Consider the following 23,801-nt stretch of genomic DNA (forward strand, 5'->3'; position numbering starts at 1 on the left):
AGCCTAGCCCAGGGTCCAGAGCATCCGCTTCTAATGCAGCTGGTGATTGCAGGCTTCCAAATGAGATTACTCTACATTGCTGTGTTAAAACTCACTCTGGCAGCCAGAGACACAGCTCAGTTGTTGAGAGCCGCTTGCTTTTCTTGCAAAGGATCTAGGTGGTAGGTAGCACCTAGGGTCCTAGCACCCACGTGGTAGGACAACCATCTATAACTCCACTTCCAGAGGACCCAAGGCATCTCTTGACATCAGTGAGTTCCTGCTTGCATGTGGTGGGTGCACAGACAAACACTAAGGCACACATACACACATAGAAGAAAGCAATGGTTTATAAAAATCTTACTATCATGTCCATTCTACCTTTCAGACTGTGATGTGCTACTTTCTCTTCTGTCTTCCTTATCTTGCCTGGTCCTTTGGTCATCCCTCCTCCCATCTTGCCAGCCCATGAAAAGCTATACCAGTGACTTCTCTCAGACCTAAGGAAGTAGAGGCAGAGGACCCTCAGTGTCAGAAAACTGAGCTGGACAGGATGGTTGGGATGCCCAGGGGTCCCAGCCCTGACGTGTTCAACAAGGACCAAGGAACACTTCCAGCTCTTGCTGGACCTTTGGGCTGGCTGCTGCCAAGATCAGAGCCTCTTCCAGCCCACCCCAGCATTTTGTCAGCCAGTCACAGACAAGCGATTTACAGAAATCGCCATTGCTCTGTCCTCACCATGCTGACTTGCTGTGGGGCACGGTTTTAGGAGGACCGCGTCTACTTAAAGCTTGTCTCTTCCTACAGCGTGTGCCGCTTCCCCTCAGCCTCGCACCTTCTGCTTCCCAGGCTCCTGGCATCTCTGAGAAGGAAGCCATAATTGTCTCTTGAGAAAGGGAGGAAGAGAGACACCACGATGACTGTCCTAGTTTCTGGATTGTCTTGGGTTTATATCTTCCCTGCATGAGAACACATCCACCTTGTTTTCCCTCTGACAGAACAGGAAAAGCATAACAGCCACAGAAAACTAAGTTACCTTCCTCCTGTCTCTGAGGTCAAAGTGATAAGAAATGTTCCGGTGGGGGTGGGAGTGGCTCCCTGTACTGGGGAAGGGCCACTGACTGACAGCAGTGAGGAGGGATCCTCTGCCTGACTGGGATGGGTGCTGAAGATTCAGGGAGCTCATAGGGAGATTAGCTGGAGGAGGGTGAAGTCAGTCTGTAGTCCTCCAGAAGTGGTAAATCTCCTTGGGAGTGACAGGGGGGAAGTTCAGGCCTGAGGATCTCCCATAGGGAGCTATACTATATTTTCCAAAGTGGTAGTTGGACCATTCTGTGTCAAACCTCCTTCTTTGGGATGTTTTATTTGCCATCCTGTTTTAAATGTACATATTCCTGGAAAGAGGTAAGGACACGGAGCAGTGGAACTTAACCAAATTTCATTAAGGATGAAGCTGCTTTTTATAGAACAGGATTCTGTTTTATGCAGCATTGCTTCTACTCCTGACAAGCCATTTCATTAACAGCCTCTGCTGCCTTAGCGCTGCATTAAGTAGAAGTATTAAAATGCTGCCTCTCTCCTCATCCCCTGTCCGAGGGAACCCAGAACCATCTGTGCCTTTGGTTGCAGAGAGGGTCACCTCTCCCGCTTTGAAGGCTCAGGCACGCTCTTCAGATGTGGAATGAAACCAGTATTTAACGAACTCTTTTTCTAGAATACTTCCCAATTTGTGCTTGTTTTTCTTGTAGGATGTGGGGCAGAGATAAGAGTCTGTGCTGGGAAAAGTGGGACTCAGATGGCCTGCAGCTTCCAGTACCCTGCTCTGGAGAGATGCTACAGCGGAGGGCTATTAGAATAATATTTGCTATTTGTGGTGGGTATAATAGTGCCCACCACAAGGCCCATCTCTGAGGCTCTCCTGTGCTTTGCAGAGAGGGCTGTAGGGGTGGCTGGAGACCCCCTTTCCCCATCTGCAATGGTAATATCCCCCTTCTTTAGTGTCCTTTCAAGTTCCTCTCTTCATTCTGGTAAGCAGACGGACAAGCATTGATTTTTTTTTTCAGGGTACTTTTTTCAAAACAGGTCTCAGACCCGCTCCAAGATACCAGAACCCCAGCATTTTAGCATGCTATTTCTTCTCTTGAAGTATAGAAAGAATATATAAGTTCACAGCTGTTACACTCCAGGAAAAGCAAAAATTGTGGGGAAGTTGAGGTCCGGGGGACATACTGACCCAGGTCTGAAGGTTAGGATTGAGGGGCAGCAAGAAGGAAGAGCTATAATCGGGTGCGGATGTGCTGGGCTTTGGGAACTTCACTCTGCCAGTTAGGAGCAATAGAAAAGGGCCTCCATCAGGCGGCAGCCTCGGCGGGGTCACAATAGTGGCAGTAGAGTCATGGGATTTCAAATTTAGAAGAATGCTTCTTCGGAGCATGTCCCTTATTTTCTGGGCAAGCAAACCAACCTCTTGGGAACTGGAGTGAGTTGCTGATGGTTTCACATTGTTCTGGTGGGTGACAAGGGAGTCAGTCACTCCCTTTTTCCTCACCCCTGAGAAATTCCATTCAGAGCAGAAGGAGCCTTTGTAAGTGATGGTGAGCACACACTAATGTTGTCCCTGCCAGGACAAGGTCACGGACAAGGGCTACTTGGTATTGCTCAAGTCAGGAGTAAAACTAATCCACAGCCACCCGGCCCTGCACACAGAGGCGCAGGGGTCCTGGGTGACGGTGCCTGTGGGAGGCAGTTCCTCCCCTGGCCAGTCCTCAGCTGCAGTACCCCAGAAGCTGCTGCGCTGTGGGCAAATTCCACTGTTTTTCTTTCACATTGTGATCTGACAAACCCTGTCCCTCTGAGTTCCCCATTCCCAATGTATCAAAACAGTGCAGGGCCAGGAGGATGGCACAGCAGATAAAGGTGCTTGCCACTGATTTCGTGACGTGTTCAAATCCCCAGAACCCACACAAAGGACAGGGAGAACGAACTCCCAAACGTTGTTCTCCAGTTTACAGGTGGGCGCACGTGCACACACACACCCATGCACGTGCACACATACACACACATAAATGTAGGAATATTAGAACAAACAACAATAACACAAACCAACGCATGCCCCCCCCAAGCTCTAAGTTAACAGCCTTGAATGGGAAAGGTGGGTTCCAGATTTTTGTTGGATGTGTTTGTTGCTCATTTTCTTCTTCTATGAGATATCCCCCTCCTTCACTGTAGAAACTGACAAGAGAATCAATATGATTGTGATTGATTTCCTAAAATAAGCAGGTTCTCTCCAAGACTCAGGTACCCTGTCTGTGGATTGTCAAAAGACAGAGGAGGGAAAATTAATCCTGAAGAAATCCTTTTGGATATGTGATCCTACGGGCTTTGTGTCCTCAGCAGGGACAAAACGGAGGGATGGGTGGGCATCTGAACTCTGGGCTTGGGCTGGCTCTTGCATCCAGCGAATGGCGGGTCGCTGTCGGTGACCGAGTGGGAGGAAGCAGAGCATCCACTGCTGTGGGGAAGCTACAGGAGACAGGGGGCCAGCTTACAGCAGTGCACTGTCTGGATGCTTCTGCACTGCCTGGGATGTGAGCCTCCTAAGGAAGTGAGTGCCCTCTAGGGGTTTATGTGATTTCTAAGGGCTCTTCACCACTGCACTCAGGCCCTCAAGAAGCCATTACTCTAGGAAAAAGAGGGCAGCCCCTCTTAACCAAGCCCCACCTGGTTGCAGCAATGACTACATTGTGCAGAAACTTATTATCATGACTCTTTGATTGATCATTATCTTAATATCAAGGATAGCATTAGAGGCCTCTCCCCTGCTGCTGACAAATTACCTATCCAGACTACCACTTCTTTGAAATTAAAAAAAAAAAAATCCTTAACTCTCTCATTTTATGATCTCATTTATATAAACTCCAAAAACTAGGTTAGCATGCAGAGGCATATCTTACAGATTTGTAATTGCCAGGGCTGAAGACAGGAGAAACCGGGGAAAGGCTGCAATGTTTTGGCTTGGGGTGAAGAAATAGGTACCAGTAGTGACTGCACAACTTTGTAAATAGAAAAACCAGCATACAGAATTCTTTACTCCAGGAGGGTGGGTGCTGCGTACGTGACTTTCATCCCATAGGGATGAGGCAAATGCTCAGAGTATCCCCGGACTCGTTGATTTGACCATCTCGGGTCTCTGCCTGTATTATCTCTTGCTGTCTTACCTGATTTGTTAAACTAACTAATATCACCCATCCTCTCTTCCTTTCCAATTATGTCTCATTTTGCATACTATATACACAAAAAGAGCATGTGGCCAAAGCAGAGGGTGAACAGAATTCCAAACAAGTGTGCCCAGGTGTTCAAAGGAGCTGATGTCTGAAAAGCAGCTGGACCCCTGGGCCAGACAGAGCACACTCAGGAGGTAGTTAGGGGAGCAGCAGCAGCAGTAAAGTAAGAGTTGGCCCCGGGCAGAGAGGGAATGTAGCATAGGAGCGGGGAAAGGGAAGTGCTGGGAGAGAGAATTGGAAGGAAGAGGTCTGTGGATGTCAGGGCGATGAGTGCTACTCTGAGACACTGATAAATGGAAGGAGGTGGGGGTGAGGGCCCAACAAAGCTGTAGGCTGGGTGTGGCCTGGCTGGAGCAGAGGCAGGCAGCCCAGGAAACTGGGGAGGGGTGAGTGATGACATCAGCCGCTCCCTCTAAGCATCTGTCTCAAGTTAGTTTCTTAATCCATCTGTTTTCTCTTTTGCCTCCCTTGCTGTGACCCAGGAATGGGGTAAGAGGGAGGGGAGGGTTAACAGGGAAAGAGTAAAGAAATGGAAGCAAAGGAGGTGGCGAGGACAAGGTTCAGTCAGCCGGTCAGCATGCTTCAGTGCTTCCTCCAAAGACAGTCTCCCTTCTTCACATGGAAAGCACAGAGAGTGGGAATGTGTGCATCTGTATGGTGTGGGCAGACCGGGGGTGAGGGCTGTATTAGTGGCTACCTGAGGGAATGAGGAAGACCGGGGAATGAATGAGTGTGCGGATGGCGTTCAGCTATAGGAAGGTGCTGTTGGGTCATTTTCAATCTGACAGAAAAAAGAAAGAGAGAAAGGAAGGAAGGAAGGGAGGGAGGGAGGGAGGGAGGGAGGGAGGGAGGGAGGGAGGGAGGGAAGGAAGGAAGGAAGGAAGGAAGGAAGGAAGGAAGGAAGGAAGGAAGGAAGGAAGGAAGGAAGGAAGGAAGGAAGGAAGGAAGGAAGGCATGTTCTTTTGCTAGATCTAAGCCTAACAGGTGTGCGAGATGTTTCCGTTCTGAATGTAGATGTTCACCTTTTCTGGGTCCTTCCTCAGTTCATTCATTTTTAAAGTGCTAATTTTAGGTTCAGGGAACTCTGTCAGAAGTCAAAGGATGTCACCAGGTAGGAGGCCTGTGATGGGCCTGTGGGTAGGTAACAGGAGAGGAGCCAAGACCTCACCAACTTTCTAACCATTTAATCTCAGTAGAAATTTTCAGAGGAAAAAAGAGCTTCCTTTTCTAAGTGAGTTTACTAAGCATTTTTTGAGTAGTTTTAGTTCATTTACAGGGTGCTTTTATGGGTCTCTAAGGCTAAAAAGGAGGGGCATGTGGACATTGGGAAATGTGGTAGATCTAGGGCAAGGTTAGTAATGATTTTCCATGTCATGTGACTCCCCACAGTCCAGCAGAGGGTCTAGCCCAGAAGTGCACATAAGTATTCAGATATTGCTACAATATTGGAGAACAACATCAGAAGAAGTACTTCTTGGTCATATGTGTGCTCTTTGGTTGTTTAAGAAGGACCATCTGCAACATACACCTGGCAGAATATGAATCTAGAAGATAGAGCAGAAACAGTTAGCTCTTCTTGTACGATGCCGGCAGTTGTAACTGCACCGAGATGCTAGGATCCAGGTGTGGCCCCTCCATATGAATAATTTAAGTTGTACAGGGTGTCAAGTGCAGTCATGTAAGCAGTATGTCCAACTATGATCATTGTCATATGACTGTGTGCTTAAAACTGTAGTGGTTAGGCACTAGAGCAGGAAGGACGATGGAATTACCATACTCTAGGCTAAAAGACTCAGCTCTAGGAGGTAGTTATACTTCAGGGATACAGAACTCCACCCGTAAAACAAGCAGGCATTTGTCTTAAATTGTAGGCAGAGATATGATTACAGTAAGACCTTAATGAGGTTTTCAATCCCGTTCCCCCAGGAATCTAACTGTCATCACGTGAGGAAGAACCCAAAGCGGAGTGGAGGAGGCGGTGCCTCCTTCACATCTCTCCCGTGGCATTTTCTTTTCATTAATTAATTTATTTATTAGCTTTACATCCCAATCACTTGCAGCCCCCCTCTTTTCCAGCTACCCCCTCACGTGGCCCCCTCCTTCCATTACCCTTCCCCTTCACCTCTGAGAAGGAGGAGGTGGCTCCTTGGGTACCAACAGACCCTGGCACCTCAGGTCCCTGCAGGACTAGGCACATCCCCTCCCATTTGAGATCAGACAAGGATCAGTTAGGGGAACAGGATCCACAGAGAGGCAACAGATTCAGGGACAGCCCTTGAATACTCTCAAGTTGGTGGTTCGGTCTTTGGGAGTCCCCAGGGGTCTAAGTTAGTTGATTCTATTTGTCTTTTTGTGGAGTTCCTATCCCTTCAGGGTTCCTCAATCCTTCCCCCAACTCTTCCACACGACTTCCCAAGCTTCGTCTAATGCTTGGCTGTGGGTCTTTGCATCTGATTCGGTCAGCTGCTGGGGTGGAGCCTCTCAGAAGCCATTCATGCTCGGCTCTTGTCAGTGAATCCAGGCTGACAGATACAAGCACAGCCTGGGGCTCTGAGGAGGAAGGCAGGCCTGCAGTGTGTCCCTATTGATCCTCTGAGGACAGCTCTGCACTTTGCCCTGGAAATTGCCAGGGGAAGCTACTGCATCCATTTATGCCCATTTCACCCAGGGCACCTGTGTATCCAGTGGCTTTTAATGGTCTTTGATGCAAACTTTAACTTTGTTTTCCTTTTAGTTTGGGGGGGGGGCTAACTGTAAATGCCATTGAAACTCTGGACCTGATTATTGAGATAGTTGAGAGCTATGAGCATATTTTAACTTGTTAAATATTCAAACAGTAGGAGAACGAGCCAATCACTTAAACAGAATGAAGAAAAAATAACAGAATTAAAGAACCTATTAGTGATTCTTCCCTGATGTGAATGCCCCCTCCCCTGACAGTAACGTCATCCCCACTATACATAGAAACCCACACATTTCCTTCCACCTCCTGTCTCTTAGGGACACCCCTATTTACTCCTCTCATCCTGGCATCTCACTATCTTTCTGTCTACCATTTGACCCATAGTCATTCCCAGTGGAGTCCCAGGACAGAGGCCAGCAGCTGTTTCTCTGTCTCTCACTGCTGCGTCTGTGTGCTGGGCTCCAGCTGCCTGAGCGTTAGTAAGACACTTACTGCATTGCATCTGAGAAGCCGGTTTGGTTCCTTCCTTAATTTCTTCACTTACCTCCATTTATTGGCTCCTGTGTTTAGACGGATTGCACAGAAGAATTAAACTCAGCAGTGACCAGAGCTTATTGCTCATGAAATACCTCATTCCTGCACGTCGTAGCTTAGAATCCAAGAAATTAAAACTTCCTGCTTCCAAGACAGCTGTCGCAAAGTCCATTTACTTAAGCCTTATGTCCTCCTGTGTATAAAGAGACCAATCTTAGGCACAGAAATGTAAATTAAACACTGCTCAAGGTGACTAGAAAGCCAATAACTTAATTGAGGAGGGGATAAAACCTCTAGAGAATGCCTACCCATCACTAGAAGCAAGGCTGCAGCCTGGGGCTACTGGGCGGAGGGAACACTCATTCAGTGAGCATCCCTGACTGCGGCTGACCTGTGTGTACCGAGATGGCCTTACATCATCTGGAAATGTTGCGATGAGTACCCACCTGGTTAACTAACAAGCGAGGAGAAATGTATTTTCCAAACTGGGCAAAGTTAAAGTGGGGACACACACACACACACACACACACACACACACACGACATGAGCTATGGTTATTTGGAGAGTTACTTACTAGCACACACAGCCCTCATCCCTTTATCATCCCAGGTAGCCAGGTTGTTCACGTAGACTAGGAACTTGCCACTTTGTTTGGGGGTCTCCCGACTTCTGTGTTGTTATGTATTCATGGGGTTTTCCTTCCCTTTTCTCTGGTTACAGATGCGAGTGTCTCTCTGGCTTATGTGGTTTCCCCGTTTGTGATTCGGGATCTACTCCCCGAATAGTCTCTCGTGGAGACGGGACACCTGGAAAGTGCTGTGATGTCTTTGAATGTGTTAATGGTACGTGGGGTTTCTCTTGTTCTTAGAGAGTCTACTTTTGAAAGCAGGAGGAGGAGGGAGGGTCAACCTAGCTATGTCCACCAGTTAGGGCAGGGTGCATACTTAGGGACATACTAAATGTGACTCAGAAAGGAGGTTTGCTTAGTCACTGTACAGCTAAGAAAGATAGGGAGGGAACTGTCATATTGTCACAGGGAACCTCAGAGGCTCGGGAGCAGATTATACGATAAGATCTGTCAGAAGTTCAATTTGGAAATTTCAGGGAAAGGGAGGGACCATAGAGCCTATTACGTACTTTCTGTGTCATCCAATGCCCTGTCCCCATTGCTGTCAGGAGATAATCTAACTGAAACCTCGTGGGAGCTAGCACGATTTGAAATAGAAAAGACCTTGTTCTCCCAGACCAGTGTTTCTATGGTAGAGAACGTCTTTGATCAGCATTTGGGACCATATTGGCCAGCTTTAGACCCGGCCTTCGAGAAGATTCCTTCAACAGATTCTGCCGCTTACCTTCACTCTTCTCAAGACAGCTTGGTATTTAGCAGCTTGATGTTTATTAAATCTAGGGGTTGGGAGAGTAGAAAACCTGAAGTGTGCTTCTCTATTGGAATTCTCAGGGAAAAATATAAACAACCAAACAATTTCATAGACTACAGTCGCTGGCTATGCATGACTGAAAGTAGACACAAAGTTAAGCAACTATAACAAAATACATCGCACACACACAGAGACTGGCAGTGAATACCGCCTGTGAGAATCCAGGCTTAGGGAGGTCTCCGTCTTGCTCTCAGGTCCCTCCTCCACAAAGAGGTCTTGCTAAAGTTGAATCCTATTTGACTTGTGACCTTGTATTCTCCAGTCACATGGTCATGGGTTGTGTCTCTTTGGTTTGTCCTGGGGAAACAGCGGTAGTGTAGCTCGCTAGGTAAGAACAACCTTAGACCAAATGAAGTCAGGTAACAACTCCTTCCCTCTCTTTCTGTGTCACTGGGGAAGGCTTATAGTCCCATGGGCCTCAGTTCTACGACTCTAGGATGAACTGAGCACTAGTAATTGTGCCTTGAGTATAAATAGTACTCAATAGTAATAGAAGAAGATGGTTCTTCTTTGTGCTTGCATTCTGCCCACACTGCAGAACACTCTGGGTGTCGGTGGTGGAGTATGGAGGCTGTGAGGCTAGAGTAAGCATCCTGATTCGCTGATTTTATAAATAACAGCCTACGAGGGAAGGCGTGGGGAACATCCCGTGTGCTTAAATCTCTGTGAAGTGCCTCCCGTCAGTCTTGTTACCGCCCAGTCAGTGGTTCTGTCTGGTAAACAGCAGCCAGTGGATCAGCAGACCTTTTTCTTCTGGCAGTGCTACGGGTGTGATTTATTGCAGGTGATATTCTGCGAATGCTTAGCTTTCACCATTTTCGGTGAATACTTATCGAGTGCCATAATTTTTGTACCACTTGAAGCAGAAACCATGGCTCCTCAGCCCAGGGCATGCAGCTTCTCACATGTGCGTCTTGGCGCTGCTGCTGTCTGTCACTCATTCTGGAAGGAGAACTGCCAGAAAAGGGTAGTCTGTCTCATCACATGCCCGTGGACACTGGGTTGTTATGACTCAGAGGGTCCCCAGGTTTTTCCCGATTTAGCCAGTGAATGATCCGATTGACAGCCATCTTTGCGTCCCTGAGAAGTAACTGTTAACACGCCGGCTCGCAGAGGGGTCACTCCACGGGAGCACCCACTGTCTCACTGTCCGACACTTGGAGCTGGCATCATTTTGTCTTCTGGAAAGAACACCCACAGTGAGAATATTTGCTTCATCTCTCTGGATAAGGAAGATCTCCCATCTTCTCTCTTTGCTTCTTGATTCTAGAAAGCCAAGCACCATGCCTTTCTATCAGTCAGAACACTGACTGTACCTTCTCCTCCATGACTTGATATCAATCTTCATGGCTTGTCCTTACTTAGGGACACTTTTTTTTTAGAATCCTGAGCTTAAGAATAGAATTGACCATCTGACAACAAAACAGAGGTCCTGTGTTTCCTGTAGTTGTTTCTTTCTTCTCAGCATAAATTTGTGGTGTCTTCATTACAAGCTTCTTGTCCTAATGTACATTGTCTTTACTATATTGGCAATTCAGGTGTAGAAGACTGGATAGTAACTATAATCCTATAAGATCTACAATTCAGTTCTAGAGGATATTTTTAAGGACAATCTATCTTCTCCCATATCTTACTTATTTTCACAGGTACAGAAATACATCCATCCTTATGTATTTGTATGTGAATGTCTTTTATCACCCAGGTGCTAGGAAAATATTACTTGTGTCACAGGTTCACCATTAATAGATGCTGTAATATAGATACTATAATTAAAGGTTCATTATCATCACTTAGAAAAGCTAAGCTTGCTTTCTCCTTACTGCCCCACCTGCGTGCGTGCGTGTGTGTGTGTGTGTGTGTGTGTGTGTGTGTGTGTGTGTGTGTGTAGGAGGGATGGATGGAAGGAGGAATCAGAAAAAGGATAAACAGGTGGAGGGAAGAAAACAGAAGAGAGTAACTTGCCCATCCACAAGGACTTAGGACAGGTATACCCTGAGAGCAGGTTTAATAACATAGTGGTTAAATATTAATTAGAAAAGAAAAGGATAGTCGTAGGGTTGTCAGCAAAAGTTGAAAGTGAAAATTAAACCGAGTATACACAAATGTGCAGGTTTGTGGGTGTCTGTAGTTTATGTAGTTGCTAAAGTTAAACATCATGCAATTCTGCTCCCCCCAACTTCCTGTCATTAAAATGTAAAAGGATATAGAGTCAGATACACAGTTCTTATTTGTAGAGGCAAAAGGCCTGCTGGACAGAGCAACACAAAGTCCCCAGTGGCAATTCTTTTCTCACATGGACATTAAGAAGGCAGCACTGAGCGGTAAGTTATGTGTTCAGTCACTAGGAAGAGCCCAGTTGAGGAAAGAGTGGTTAACTCTTAGTGTCACCAGCCTTGCGTGCAGAGGCGGAGAGGCAGGACTTGGTGGCTGAGTTGACCCATGGACTTACATGGCTTTTTAAAAACAGACATTAAGACAAAGGTGTGAATTTTAAAAAACGGTCCCAGATGAACTCAAGAGCTCCGGAGTTCACCGGCTTCGATGAGTAGATGGGAGAGCTTCCCTCTGGTTTGGCTCTGTGTTGGCAAAAGGAGGAGAAGAGAGTGACTGCACGGGTTTCCCGTGAGCTTCTCGGATGCCAAGCTCACTCTGAGAATGAGGCTCGTGAGGTGACGTCAGAAACCACGGGTATGAGAGCCAGCCACCTCCTTCAAGAAACAACTGTATCTGCTCAGGCCCACAGGCAGGTGTTTTATCAGCAGGGAGCCGCCCGCTGACCTCACAGCTACAAGTGCCTGTCTGCTTCAAGGTGCCTTATCTTCCCAGTCATCTTAGGTATGGCCCATCTCTCGGTCCGCAGGCTCTGGCTGTTGAGACACCCGGCATGGAAGGCGGAAGTGAACATCAGTCAAGCGTACACATCTCAGCTTCCCAGGGTGTATGCCAGGCACCTAGAGAAATACAATTAGTATGTTTGAATGACTGCATCAGCCACTGACTCTCCCAGTGTGATGTAGTTTTATAATTTGTTCCCCACGTAAGTCAGTGAAGTCGGCTGTGGTGGTTTTATGGTATTGGGAACATACTAATATTTAATACTATGCATACTGAACAAGGCTACATTTTAGCTTGAAGCCAGACTATACTCAACAGTGTAAGAATCTACTACCGGAATAAAGGGAAGAGAGCCTGGCTTTCTCCGGCATGCCAAGAGTGGTGGGAGGTGGGGGAGAGAAGTGAGGGGCACTTGTGTGTGTAGGATTAACCCAGAGCACTGTAAGGTGATTATGGGATAAATTCATGAGGAGAGGGCAGGAGGCAGCGTGACTTGTGTTTTCATCCTGCCATTTGTACCATTCGAGACAGCCGCCCATGCCGTCATGATGCTGTACGAAAGAACAGCACTGAAGTGAACAGTCACTGCTAAGGATCTTAACTAAGTCAAGGCACTCACAGGAAAGACACACCCCAATCCAGCTTTCTCATCTTATACGATGTTGGCATACAAACCCAACCTGCAACCTGTTAATGAAGAAAGCAGTTACTAAAAGGCATTAAGAACTCCCTGTCTGGGTGGCAGTCTAAGTTCTCCCAATAAGGTAATAGAGAGAACCCAGTGCATAGACAGACAGACAGTGCATTGACTGACTGACTGACTGACTGACTGACTGACTGACTGACTGGTATGCATTTAATTGTGCCCTCCTGTTGTTCCACAGGGCCTTAGCAAGCTAGTGATCATGAGGGGCTTTTGTGCATTCGTTTAAGTATTGTCCATTCCTTTGGCTTACCCCAGCATAGACCTAAGAATCCAAAGGAAAAGGTTTGTTTTCCCTTTGGGTACTTGGAAGCCTTTATGTCTGCTCTTTTAATTACATCAGTCTAATTATGTCAGTTAGAGGGACAGTCTTGGAGTTATCCAGTCCCCTCCATCTGTCACACCTTTGACTCCCTGTTTCCTGTCCTTTGACCTCCTACGCAGTTCACCTCACAGTTGAAGGAGACCAGTGGCCAGATGAGGGCTAAGTATCACTAAGAGGCTGAAGGAAAGATGGGGCAGGAGAGACCTGGGCGAGACTAGGTGGGGAGGGGAGGGGTGCCTCCCCTTTCACATTGACTCTGAAGTTCTGTCTCTCACTATTTCCCTTTGACACCTGTCAATCAGTGTGATTTGGCAAGGACTGGAGTTCCCAAACCGTCTAGATGATGACTCTCTCTTTCAATAGTTGCGGAATGTTAGATGGAAGAGGAGGTTACAGAAGGCAGGAGCATCCATTGCCAGACAAAAAGCACATAGAGGAAGTCACTGAAAGACACTTCCGCATTGGGGGAACAAGTGCCATCAGTACTGCTCCTGCTCCACAGTCTGCCTACGTTACTCTTTCTAGAGGGGCGTGGCCGGCTCCTCATCATTCAGAGGTTCACATCCTCCTCAACAGAGGGAGAAGCAATTGGGCATTACTCCTCCAAGACCACCGGTAGCTTTTGCATTATACACTTGTTTCAAAAGTTCTCATTAGTTTCTTTTCAACAGTAGAGACCTCCTTTTGCTGATTTGTTTTGTTTTAATCCAGAAAGGCTTACCCTGAATGGTAGCTTCCTGAACTGTACTTTTGGAGACTCCCCAGCTCTCTTAAGCCCTACCCTCCTACCCGCCACCATCCCCATCTGTGCTTTAGCTGGTTAGCTAACTGGCCCCATCCTCCTGTCAGTCAAGCCTCTATCATATATACATCTGCATGCCTCACCACGAGAACAGGTCATCAGCAGCTTTGAGCATGACCAGCATGTCTGCCCCCTTCCTTTTTCAAATGTTGTACAGAGATTTGTGGCTTCACCCCTATTGTCATAAGTGGTTGATTAACTCGGCTAAATAATTAATATTAGTTGACTTACTTTATTTTTTAGCCTGAGTGGACATTCCCTGCTTTGTTAGAGGATAGTAATGGCCTTACTCCACAGGCAGTGCATTTGGCTAATCTAACGTAGAAGTGGGAATCAGCCTTTTGTAGCATCTTTGAATAGTTCTCATGAGCTATTTGGGGTTTTTGGAATTCCAGTTGACATGGTTTTGGAGTCTTGAAAGAGTGCTCATTCACATAATAACTCGCTTAATAAACTGTTATGGATTGAGATGCAGAGAAGATGTAGGAGACTGGACAGGTCTACGGTCCTGTCTTCTACACTTTCTGGAATTTGTAGTCTAGCTGTGGATATCTTTCAAGGCCCAGGTCAGCTAAATAGGTATACAGAAAAATTTAGAGCTAGCATAAGAATTCTGTTTAAAATAATACTAGTCTTTTTAGGGGCGGGGCGGGGGGAAATTATAAAGTATTACATCTAGATATTACTGAAGAAAACCAAGAGCTCACATTAGCATCACTGGTGACTGCAGATGGAATTAGCTGATCTTGTGGTAAATTTAGTATGTTGAGGAACTTCTCAAACTGCGGACTTTATTTCTTCCCTATTAGCAGTGGGAGAATACCACTGTCTTTCCCTCCATGTCCGCATGTGATACTACCTGTCTTGTCTTGTTCTGTTGTACTCTTCTTGGTAGGTGAGAGACTTTTCTTTCGCTTTCTATTCTAATAACTGACAGCACAAGCCACGTTGCATGTGCGTATCCACCACTTTGAACTGAATCTGACTTGGAGAGCTGCCTTCTAAAATGCTTTCCCATTCTAATTGGGTTTTTCTACTTGGATTATGGGTTTCTGTTGCTCTGGTATAAGTGTTTTCCTTATTGTTTAATGGTACCATCCCCATACTGGTGACTGTCATCTTTCTTTCCTGACAGAACCCTTAGAAACACAGGCATAGCCCAAGTCTAGTGGACTATAGTCATTTCTTGTGCAATCTTTTGGTGTCAAAATCAGGAAATCATTGTGTCTGCCAGGATCACAAAGAGTCATTTCTGTCTTTTCTAAGAATGCCATAATTGTAACTTAGATTTAGGCCACAGAGCTAAGATTTATTTTCAGTTGGTTTTGTATGTGTAAGACAGGTGTTTCACTTCTGATAATTCAGGTTTACTTCTGCATTTTATGGTACCTGTCAACTCCAGTGCCTATGTGATTGACAAGATATATTAAAATATAAAAAGTAAGTGAGAAGGGTGAATCACCCTTTTGTAGCCTCTTTAAATAGTTCTTATGGGCTACACGAGGGTTTTGGAATCGCAGTCGACATGATTTTGGAATCTAGAAAGAGTGCTCACTCTTATAGCCACTCACTTAATAAGTTGTTAATGATGAGATGCAGAGAAGATGAGGAGACTGATTGTTATTCCTCAGCATGTGGATATGTAGCTGTCTTTCCACCATTTTTTCTCTTTCCCCTCATCAAATTGCCCTGGCACTGTTCTCAGAAAACCTGTATACTGAGAGTTCATTTCTGAGTTCTAAGTTCTGGAAGTGTCATGTGTGTCTTTACACTGGCACCACACTGTCTTGGTCACTCCATCATTGGGTCATTTTTGGAAATCAGGAGGTGTGAATCCTCCAGCTTTCTCTCTCTTTTAAAGATTATTTTGTAAGTTCCTAATCCCTTACATTTCCATGAGTTTATGAGAACAATTTAAAGAAAAGAATAAGGTAGGATTTTGATATGGTGGGCATTGGGTATTCTATTAATTTGAAGAATATTTTTATCTTAACACTGCCTTTTAATCCGTGTCTGTTAATCTGTAACTGTTTAATTTCTTTAAGGTGTGTATTTTTTAAGAAGGTTGACTTCAGAGTATAAGTTTTGCAAACATTCTTTCTTGTCTACTGGGAAATGGGATTTTTTTAAACTTTATTTTATAAGTGTTTATTGGTATTGTATAGAAATCCAATTTTCATATATTGTAGTTTGTCCCCTGTAACCTTGCTGAAGTCATTCATAATATACAATAGACTTTTCGGTGAGTTTTTGAGTTTTTGTCTTCAAGATCATGCCACATACATCTAGAGATAGAATTAATTTTTCTTTTCTACTCTGGATGCCTCCTACTTAGTGCCTTCCCTGATTGTCTTGGCTTGAACTTCCATTACAGTGTTATCCCGATGTGCTAGGAACAGACATTGGGGTTTTGTTTCTTGATCCTAGGTGGAAACTTCAGTCTTTGACCGTTGCCAAGTATGATGTTATTTGTGAGTCCTTAGAGACTGTTGTGTTGCTTCCTTTACCCACTGTAAAAAAAACACTTAAGAAACACAGCTTAAAAAGAAAAGACTTATTCTGGCTCATGGTTTCAGGTTCATTGTTGTCTGGCCCCATTGCTCCAAGGGCTGTGGCAAGACAGTATCATCAGTACAAATCGGCATAGCAGCCAAAGATCACAGAGAGAAAGAGAACAGGTCCAGGGATAAGATACACCCTTTAAAGGCATGCCCAAGTTTCTCTAACAAGGGCTCCACTAGTAGTTCATTCAGCTATGGCCTTAATGGATTAATCAGTTGGTGAAGCTTGTGTCCTTACAAGTCATGTACATCTCAATAGCCAGATCTTCACTGCACAGCCCTAGGGTGGTGGGGGGATTTGAGTATACAGTGCTGTTTACCAAGTTAACAAAGTTTTTTTTTTCCTATTCCTTACTCATGAGTGGTTTTCTTATGGAAGAGTTTGGCTATCCTTTGGGTGTTTATGCATCCTGCGTCATTTGAGAAGGGGGCTATAGTGAGTTACAGTCCTTTATTCAGTTGACATCTCTTACAGAAATAACTAATGTTTTTAATAATTAAACCCGCCTTGCATTGCATAATAAATACCAATTAGTCATGGTATTTGACCCCATTTATATGTCGTAGGATGTGGTTTGCAAGGAGAATGTTTGAGAATGTTTGTCTCATTCACAAGAGATACTCATCTATACTTTTGTTTTCTGGTGGTGTCTTTTGTCACGTTGGAATTGGTTTTCATCAGAAATCTTTGGTCTCGTAAAATATCGAACTGTTTTAAGTGTCGAACTGTTACTCTGTAGAGGAACATAGCCAAGAGCACCAGCTTCGAGCTGGTGGACTACAGTTTTCATTTCTGCCATTTGCTAAATGCGTAATTTTAAAACAAATGATCTAGAATTCTCTTGCTTCTAAACTCATAATACCTCCATCATAAGAACTGGAGAGATAGCTCAAAAGTTAAGAGCACCGCTGCTCTTCCAAAGGATCCAGGTTCAATTCCCACCACCCACATGGCAGATCACAACTGCCTATAGCCCCAGTTCCAGGGGATCCAACACCCTAACTTAGACATACATGCAGATGAAACACCAGTGCACATAAAAAATTAAAAATAAAGAAAACCGTGCATCATAGCTCTGAATTGAGATTAAACAAAGCAATGGATGTTAATGGTCAAGCACTAATAATTACAGCTTATTAAACCAAGGAGAGCATACAGAGAGGAACAGAAAAGCCTGCCAAAATCCTTGACTAAACCCTTGGAAGCAAAACCAAACCCAGTGTGGAAACAGGATGGTTATTCAATGATAGAGAGTTATTTAGCAGAATAAATATAACCTTATATACGAGTGTCATGGTCTTAGAGCTGCCCATTAGGCTGGAGGAAGTCAGTGTAGATCCTGAGAAGCAGCATTTCAGCTCTTCTGCATGAACAGGGTAACTGCTTTGTTTTTATGTTACTGTGTGCTAGTCTTTCTGTGCAAGTTCCATTCAGTTCAGTAAAAAGTTTCCATCAAACTATAACTTCCTGCTGACAGAACCCTCTAAAGGCTGTTTCCAAAGCACACAAGGACACCACTTAAAAATGACCTCAACTGTGCTTTGTTTGGTTATTATTATTAAATATAAATTATGTCATTTCCTCTCTTTCTGTTCGTCCCTGGACCTCCCTTCCCACCTTGCCCCCTCTTGAAATCATAGCCTCTTTTTAAGAGGAAGAGAGACAGAGAGAGAAAGAGAAAGAAATGTAAATACAACCTACACAGTCCACCTAGTGTTACTCATATATATTTGAATCCAGAGCTGACTGCAGCATGGGATAATCAGGGAGGATTATCTCTCCCCTCTTAGCATCTTAGTTGTTTTGTGTGTAGTTCTTTGTGTATGGGCAGGTCCCCATGAGATACGCCCCCTTCCACATGCCTCCTGTGTCTTGACCCTTTGCAGAAACAAAGCCAGCCTGCGTGTTCAACAGCATGGAGTATTACGACGGAGACATGTTTCGAATGGACAACTGTCGGTTCTGTCGATGCCAGGGGGGTGTCTCCATCTGCTTCACAGCTCAGTGTGGGGAACTGAACTGCGAAAGATACTACGTGCCTGAGGGGGAGTGCTGCCCTGTGTGTGAAGGTGGGTGAGTTCCCTGGAGTACTGCACAGTTCAGAGCTTTTATTTCAAAACCAGTCTAATTCAGAGGAAGCTTAAAGAAGTCCCTTTGTAGTGAGTGGTCTCTTTTAAATGTTGGTAGTGCCCCCTGTAGAGTACTTGGAAATACTTCCCTGAGAAAAACTCTGCTTTGAGCACAGTCCTTGGTCACAGGTTCTACAAGGTGACAAGTGATTTCCCTGGTCGCTTTCTGTTCCTTCCCCACAGCTGTAGTGTCACTAAGTACAGGGATCATTCTTGTCTACACCTGGGCATTGGATTTCTTCATCTCTGTCCTTGGATTGCTCAGCTAGAGTTAGTTCAGAGTCACCATCTGTCCCTGCCACGAAGCTCAGACCCAGGACCTGCTGCCATTGTTCCAAGGAAAAGCATGTTAATTAGAGTCAAGTTGCAGATGGGTGGGGCAGCAGCTGCACAGCAACTTCAGGACCAGGCATGTGTCACATGTGACTTCTAGGGACATGTTGATTCTGTCTCCCTCTCTTGTCTAAGCAGTGATATTTGCATATTCCTACAGCAGACTCCTCCCACCTCTGTAAGTCATAAGTAGTGAAATTTTAGACCTGCTCTGTGATTCGAATCCACCATACCCCATCATCCCCTTAAGGACCAGAAAACTGAAGTTCAGACAAAACAAAGATGGCTGACTTGGCAAGGATGCCAAGAGCAGTGGTTCAGGGCCTCTTTCAGGCTCTTCCAGCCTGGGGCGTCATCCGACCACATACTGTTTTCTGATGGGGATCATTACTTGAACCGTCCTGTCCTGATTGGGTCATAGATCTTTAGTCCAAAGTCTACCTATCCTGCACTCACAAAGCACAAGGGCACAGTGGCCTGTTCCGTTCTATACTCTTTCCCTTACAATCTTTTTGATGTTTGTGCTGTATTTATCATACAGTACTGATGTCCTGAAGTCCCTAAAGTAGGACATCTCTGTTCCTAATGCCAAGAGCAGTTGTTCATAATAATGAGTCCCTCTCCTTGCTCAGAAAGTATTTTAGCCAAGACAGGAGAAAAGTAGTTCACGTTTTATGTGTCACCGAGGATTTAAAAAAAGAAAATCACTGCAGACTTTTAACTTTCCCAGTTGATTGTTCTCTAACCAACCTTAGTTTGCAAAAGAGTCAGAAACTGCATCACAGCTAGAGCTTTAGAAACAGACTGGAACTTCCGTGTTCAGTGTTAGCGAGCTGCCTGCATAGTCGTCTGATTACCTCCCACTTCCCAGAATTCAGAACCAGAACCAAGCTCAGAGCAGAATGGCCTCTGCACTGTAATATTTTTTTAGAAGGGCTTGAGAAAGCCCTGACTGCCTGAGGGCTATAGTTCCATCTAACTTGTGTATGAATGCCCTCCGCCTCATCAGAACAAATGCTAACCTCTGAACTTGACTTGGGCTCTCGGGTCTTACTTGTTGACGCCAGCTTTTATGTATTTTCAGTAAAGAGACTGAAGTGATTTTTCTATGGTTCTCCTCACAGGGATACTTAGCATCCACTATTTATGTTCTTGTCAATCATTTCAGAATATTTCTTTTTATGGTAGCCTTGTCTAATTCAGTACTTCAACCTCAGTCTATTGCTTAGCTGCCCAAATTATGGCAAAGAAAATGATATAAGTTCAGTCTTCCTCCCAGGGGCCCCAGGAGCCCATGGGATGTCCAGACCAGCCTTGCCCTGCACAAGGCTGTATTGAGGACCTTATATGTTCCTTCCCAGTGTCCTTATGGACCTGTAGACAGCGTCAGAGTGAGCTCACTTAGTTGCAGAAGGAAGGGTGTCATCCCCTTTCAGTGGACAAGCTCTTTCTACGCTCCAGTTGGTGAAACATGGTGTAAACTATTTAATTCAGCAGCTCAGACGACTTTCTCAGAGCCTCAGATGGACCTGTGTTTTCTAAGTACAAGGCCTTGTCTCTGTCCCCACCTTTTGCCCACCTTAGGAGTGATGGCACTTGTATACCTGTTTCTAGGTTCCATTCAAACTGATAACAGTGTCAGGATGAGAAGGTAGAAGTCCGTTATGACTGCTGCCTTTGGATGTCATTCTCAGGGACCCCCTCACGTTCGTCCCTGGCTTCCCCTGATTGCAGATGGAACAGTGTCGGGCGGGTGGGGTCTGGAGGAAACTATCTCCAGGCACAGGCAGAGGTTGGATTCAGAAGGCTCGATCTCATTCTGAGCTCATGGTTTGCTCTAGATCCCATCTATCCTTTCAACAACCCCGCCGGCTGCTACGCCAATGGCCAGATCCGTGCCCACGGGGACCGGTGGCGGGAAGATGACTGTACCTTCTGCCAGTGCATCAACGGAGAGCCTCACTGCATGGCCACGGCCTGCGGGCAGAGCTGCATGCACCCGGTGAAAGTGCCTGGAGAGTGCTGCCCCGTGTGCGAAGGTAAGCACTGCAGTTCTAATGAGTGCCTGGCAAGCTGCCTTCTGTGGGAAGAAGCTCTGGCCGGTATGGTCTGGTTTCCCTTCTTGTTTCCTCGGGTGTAATGTCTGCTTCGTGCCATTACCAGTTGCAGGCAAATTTATTCTACAGCCCAAATTCGTCATTGGGGGGAAGTGTTGCAAATTTAAACTGAGACTAGCACGGGCTTTACTCTCTCATTGTGCTTGTGCTTGTCTGAACACATTACACAGTACAAGGATGCTTACATTTTAACTCAGTTCACTGCGAGCCTACTTAATACCCAAAGGTCAAGACAAGGAAATAAAATGAGGAGTTAGAGCTGTAACTTAGGCACCGCATGTTCAACAACGTGCAAGATACCACGTAGCTGAAGAATGCTGACTGCCAAATCCCAGAATCCTCAAAGGCTGATCCCCCGGGCTTGTGCCTCACTCTGAGCGCCCTTCTGCCTGCCTCTCAGGCTGACATGAGTGTGGCTTCCGGGTCCTCTAATTCTCTGCCTTATGGCCTGGTTCCCACATTCACTGTGTCTTTTCCTGCTCAGGACAAAGCGGCTCAGGCATGCTGGACTCAATTCTCTGAGCCGGCTGCTATCCAGTTCATTTCCTGCACTGTGAGAAGGTACTTTGCACACATACTCACATGAAATGGCTGTTTATGCTGACACGGCCAATGGGGGAATCCATGCTTAAGGAGAAATTTTGCAGAGTAAAATAAGAGATACAAGTCAAAATGTGTGTTGAAGATAGATCCGTGTAGAATTTGTAAAACATACAGTTAAGATAGAACATGATCTAATTAAGGTCTTTTTAATATGAACAGTGTGTGTGTGTGTGTGTGTGTGTGTGTGTGTGTGTGTGTGAGTGAGAGAGAGAGAGAGTGTGTGTGTGAGAGTGTGTGAGAGAGTGTGTGAGTGTGTGTGTGAGAGTGAGTGTGTGTATGTCTGTGTGTGTAAGAGAGTGTGTGAGTGTGTTTGTGAGAGTGAGTGTGTGTATGTCTGTGTGTGTAAGAGAGAGTGTGTGAGTGTGTGTGTGAGAGTGAGTGTGTGTATGTCTGTGTGTGTAAGAGAGTGTGTGAGTGTGTGTGTGTATGTGCGTGAGTGTGTGTATGAGTGTGTGAGTGTGTGACTATGTGCGTGAGTGTGTGTGAGTGTGTATGAGAGAAAGTGTGTATGAGTCTGTGTGTGTGTGTGTGTGTGTGTGTGTCTGTATGTGAGAATTGCCATCTACTGAAGGAGGAAACTCCTCCAATGAGGGCTGAGTAACACACTGATCTATGGGTATAGCAACATGTCATTAGGAGTCATTCATTTGATTGTTGTGTTCCTTCAACAGACTCATAGTACTAGGTTTGTCCCTAGGCCCATGGCATAGAGTATCAAGAAATCCTTTTGTAGTATTTGAATTTTAGTAAATTAAACTTCAGGTTAATGAATGGAGTCATTAGCCTCGGAAGCATTAGATTTACTTAAGACCTTGAAGATCATGTTGTTTTGTTGTTTTTAATGGAAGCTGTGAGACTCTTGAACTGTGGACACCCCCAGCCCTGCCACTGTTACCTACACAGAGTACAGCTCCCAGGTGACAGATTTGTGTGGACCTCCCTCTCACACACAGCATTTTGAAGCTACAAAGAGGAAAGTGTGGAAAGATGTATTGTCCCACAGGAGACCTTAACAGGACGGGGCTGTTGTGGGATTGCCGGACCCTAAGAACCAAGGACATTCTGTTGTCAACCTGGAATATTTAAATCCCAAAGATAAAACGATGGGTGATAAATAAACAAAACAAAAATCATAATCACACAGCCCAGTTTAAAAATAACAAAACAAAACATAGCTTCAAGTGTTACTGCCTAGATTCAAAATGAAACTTTTAGAGTTTGTTACAGGGGGTGGGGCAGGTGTCCCAACAAAAGTAAGTGAACAAAGCCTCGGGAATACGTGTGCAGTTGATTAGGTCTTAGCTCGGAGGTGCCTGGATGGCCACTGTTAGGTGGGTCACTTCCTGTTTGCCTCCTGTGGCATCTGCCCAGAGTTCTGACCCAGTTCCTGACACCTTAAGAAAAGGGTTATGTGTGAGTGAGTCATTAATACGAAAGCCTAATGGAGAACTCCTGCAGCCTAGAAGAGACAGAGGTAATTACGAGACACTCCAAAGAGCACACTTAGGCTGAGTTCTCAGTTAAACCAGGGAAAAGAAAAGGCATATCCATGCTGACATGTTGGGGGTGTGAACTTGACATTTTCGCCAAACTTTGTGTACCCTTTGTGATAGCTCTGTGCTGAAGGCCTTTCTGTCCCATTTTAGAGACGAGTAAATGAAGGCTTAGAGAGATTATATAAGTTGTTATCCCATAGCCTAGTTGAATTCCGTTTTTATTATGCTTTTCCTGCTGGCCTTGAACCCTATGTTTCCCCTTGCTTTATGAATCTTCATCCATTACTGGCTTTTGGCCCCATATCCGGAAAAGTAGCGTGGTACGCTAAGAGGTCATTTGCAGTTTGGGAAATTGCTATAACCATTTGGGATATGATTACCCATGCACCCTCACCCAGAGTTCATTAACCTCAGAAGCGGGTCCCTTAGGACTCCGTCAGAATCATCTTCTCTAGTCTCCTGCCTCAGTGGACCTCTCTGTCTTAACCAAGAGTGCTTTTGTCCCAGCATCTAGAAGCTTCTGCTGGTTCTGCCTTAGTCTCTGTCTTCATCAAATCTTTCAGAAGATTGTGTTTTCTACTCTGCAGAGAACTCACTCGTGTGGCTTACATTTCTTGTTTTGGTTTTTAAGCTGAGTTGAGTAGTGACTGCGATCTAGGATGGTATTGTCTCTCCAGTGATTGCCACTGAATGTTGTAATAAAGACAGAATGATTTGTTTCATATCAAATCAAAATTCTGAGACTGATAATGAAAAGTTACTGATAAATAATAACTATTACTAAATATTTTTTTAAAAAAGCATACATGATGAGAGGGTCTTATTCTGTAGAGTCCAAGAAAAATCTATGCCACCATTTGAAAACATTTTTTGCCAGGTAGTAGTAGTGCACGCCTTTGATCCCAGCACTTGGGAGGCAGAGGCAGGCAGATTTCTGAATTTGAGGCCAGCCTGGTCTACAGAGTGAGTTTCAGGACA

The 23,801-nt window shown here is 45.3% G+C and overlaps 1 protein-coding gene across 1 annotated transcript in view; it reads left to right on the plus strand.

Annotated features, from left to right (window-relative positions):
* Positions 1–23,801, plus strand: part of Crim1 (cysteine rich transmembrane BMP regulator 1) — a 175,774-nt gene that overhangs the window by 98,638 nt on the left and 53,335 nt on the right. Inside the window, exons 5-7 of the mRNA XM_052186388.1 lie at positions 8,200–8,321; positions 18,032–18,214; positions 20,449–20,646. Coding sequence (XP_052042348.1) covers positions 8,200–8,321; positions 18,032–18,214; positions 20,449–20,646 — 503 coding nt within the window. The remainder of the gene's footprint in view (positions 1–8,199; positions 8,322–18,031; positions 18,215–20,448; positions 20,647–23,801) is intronic.

Source organism: Apodemus sylvaticus, chromosome 6 (assembly GCF_947179515.1).
Source record: "Apodemus sylvaticus chromosome 6, mApoSyl1.1, whole genome shotgun sequence".
Lineage (NCBI taxonomy): Eukaryota > Metazoa > Chordata > Mammalia > Rodentia > Muridae > Apodemus > Apodemus sylvaticus.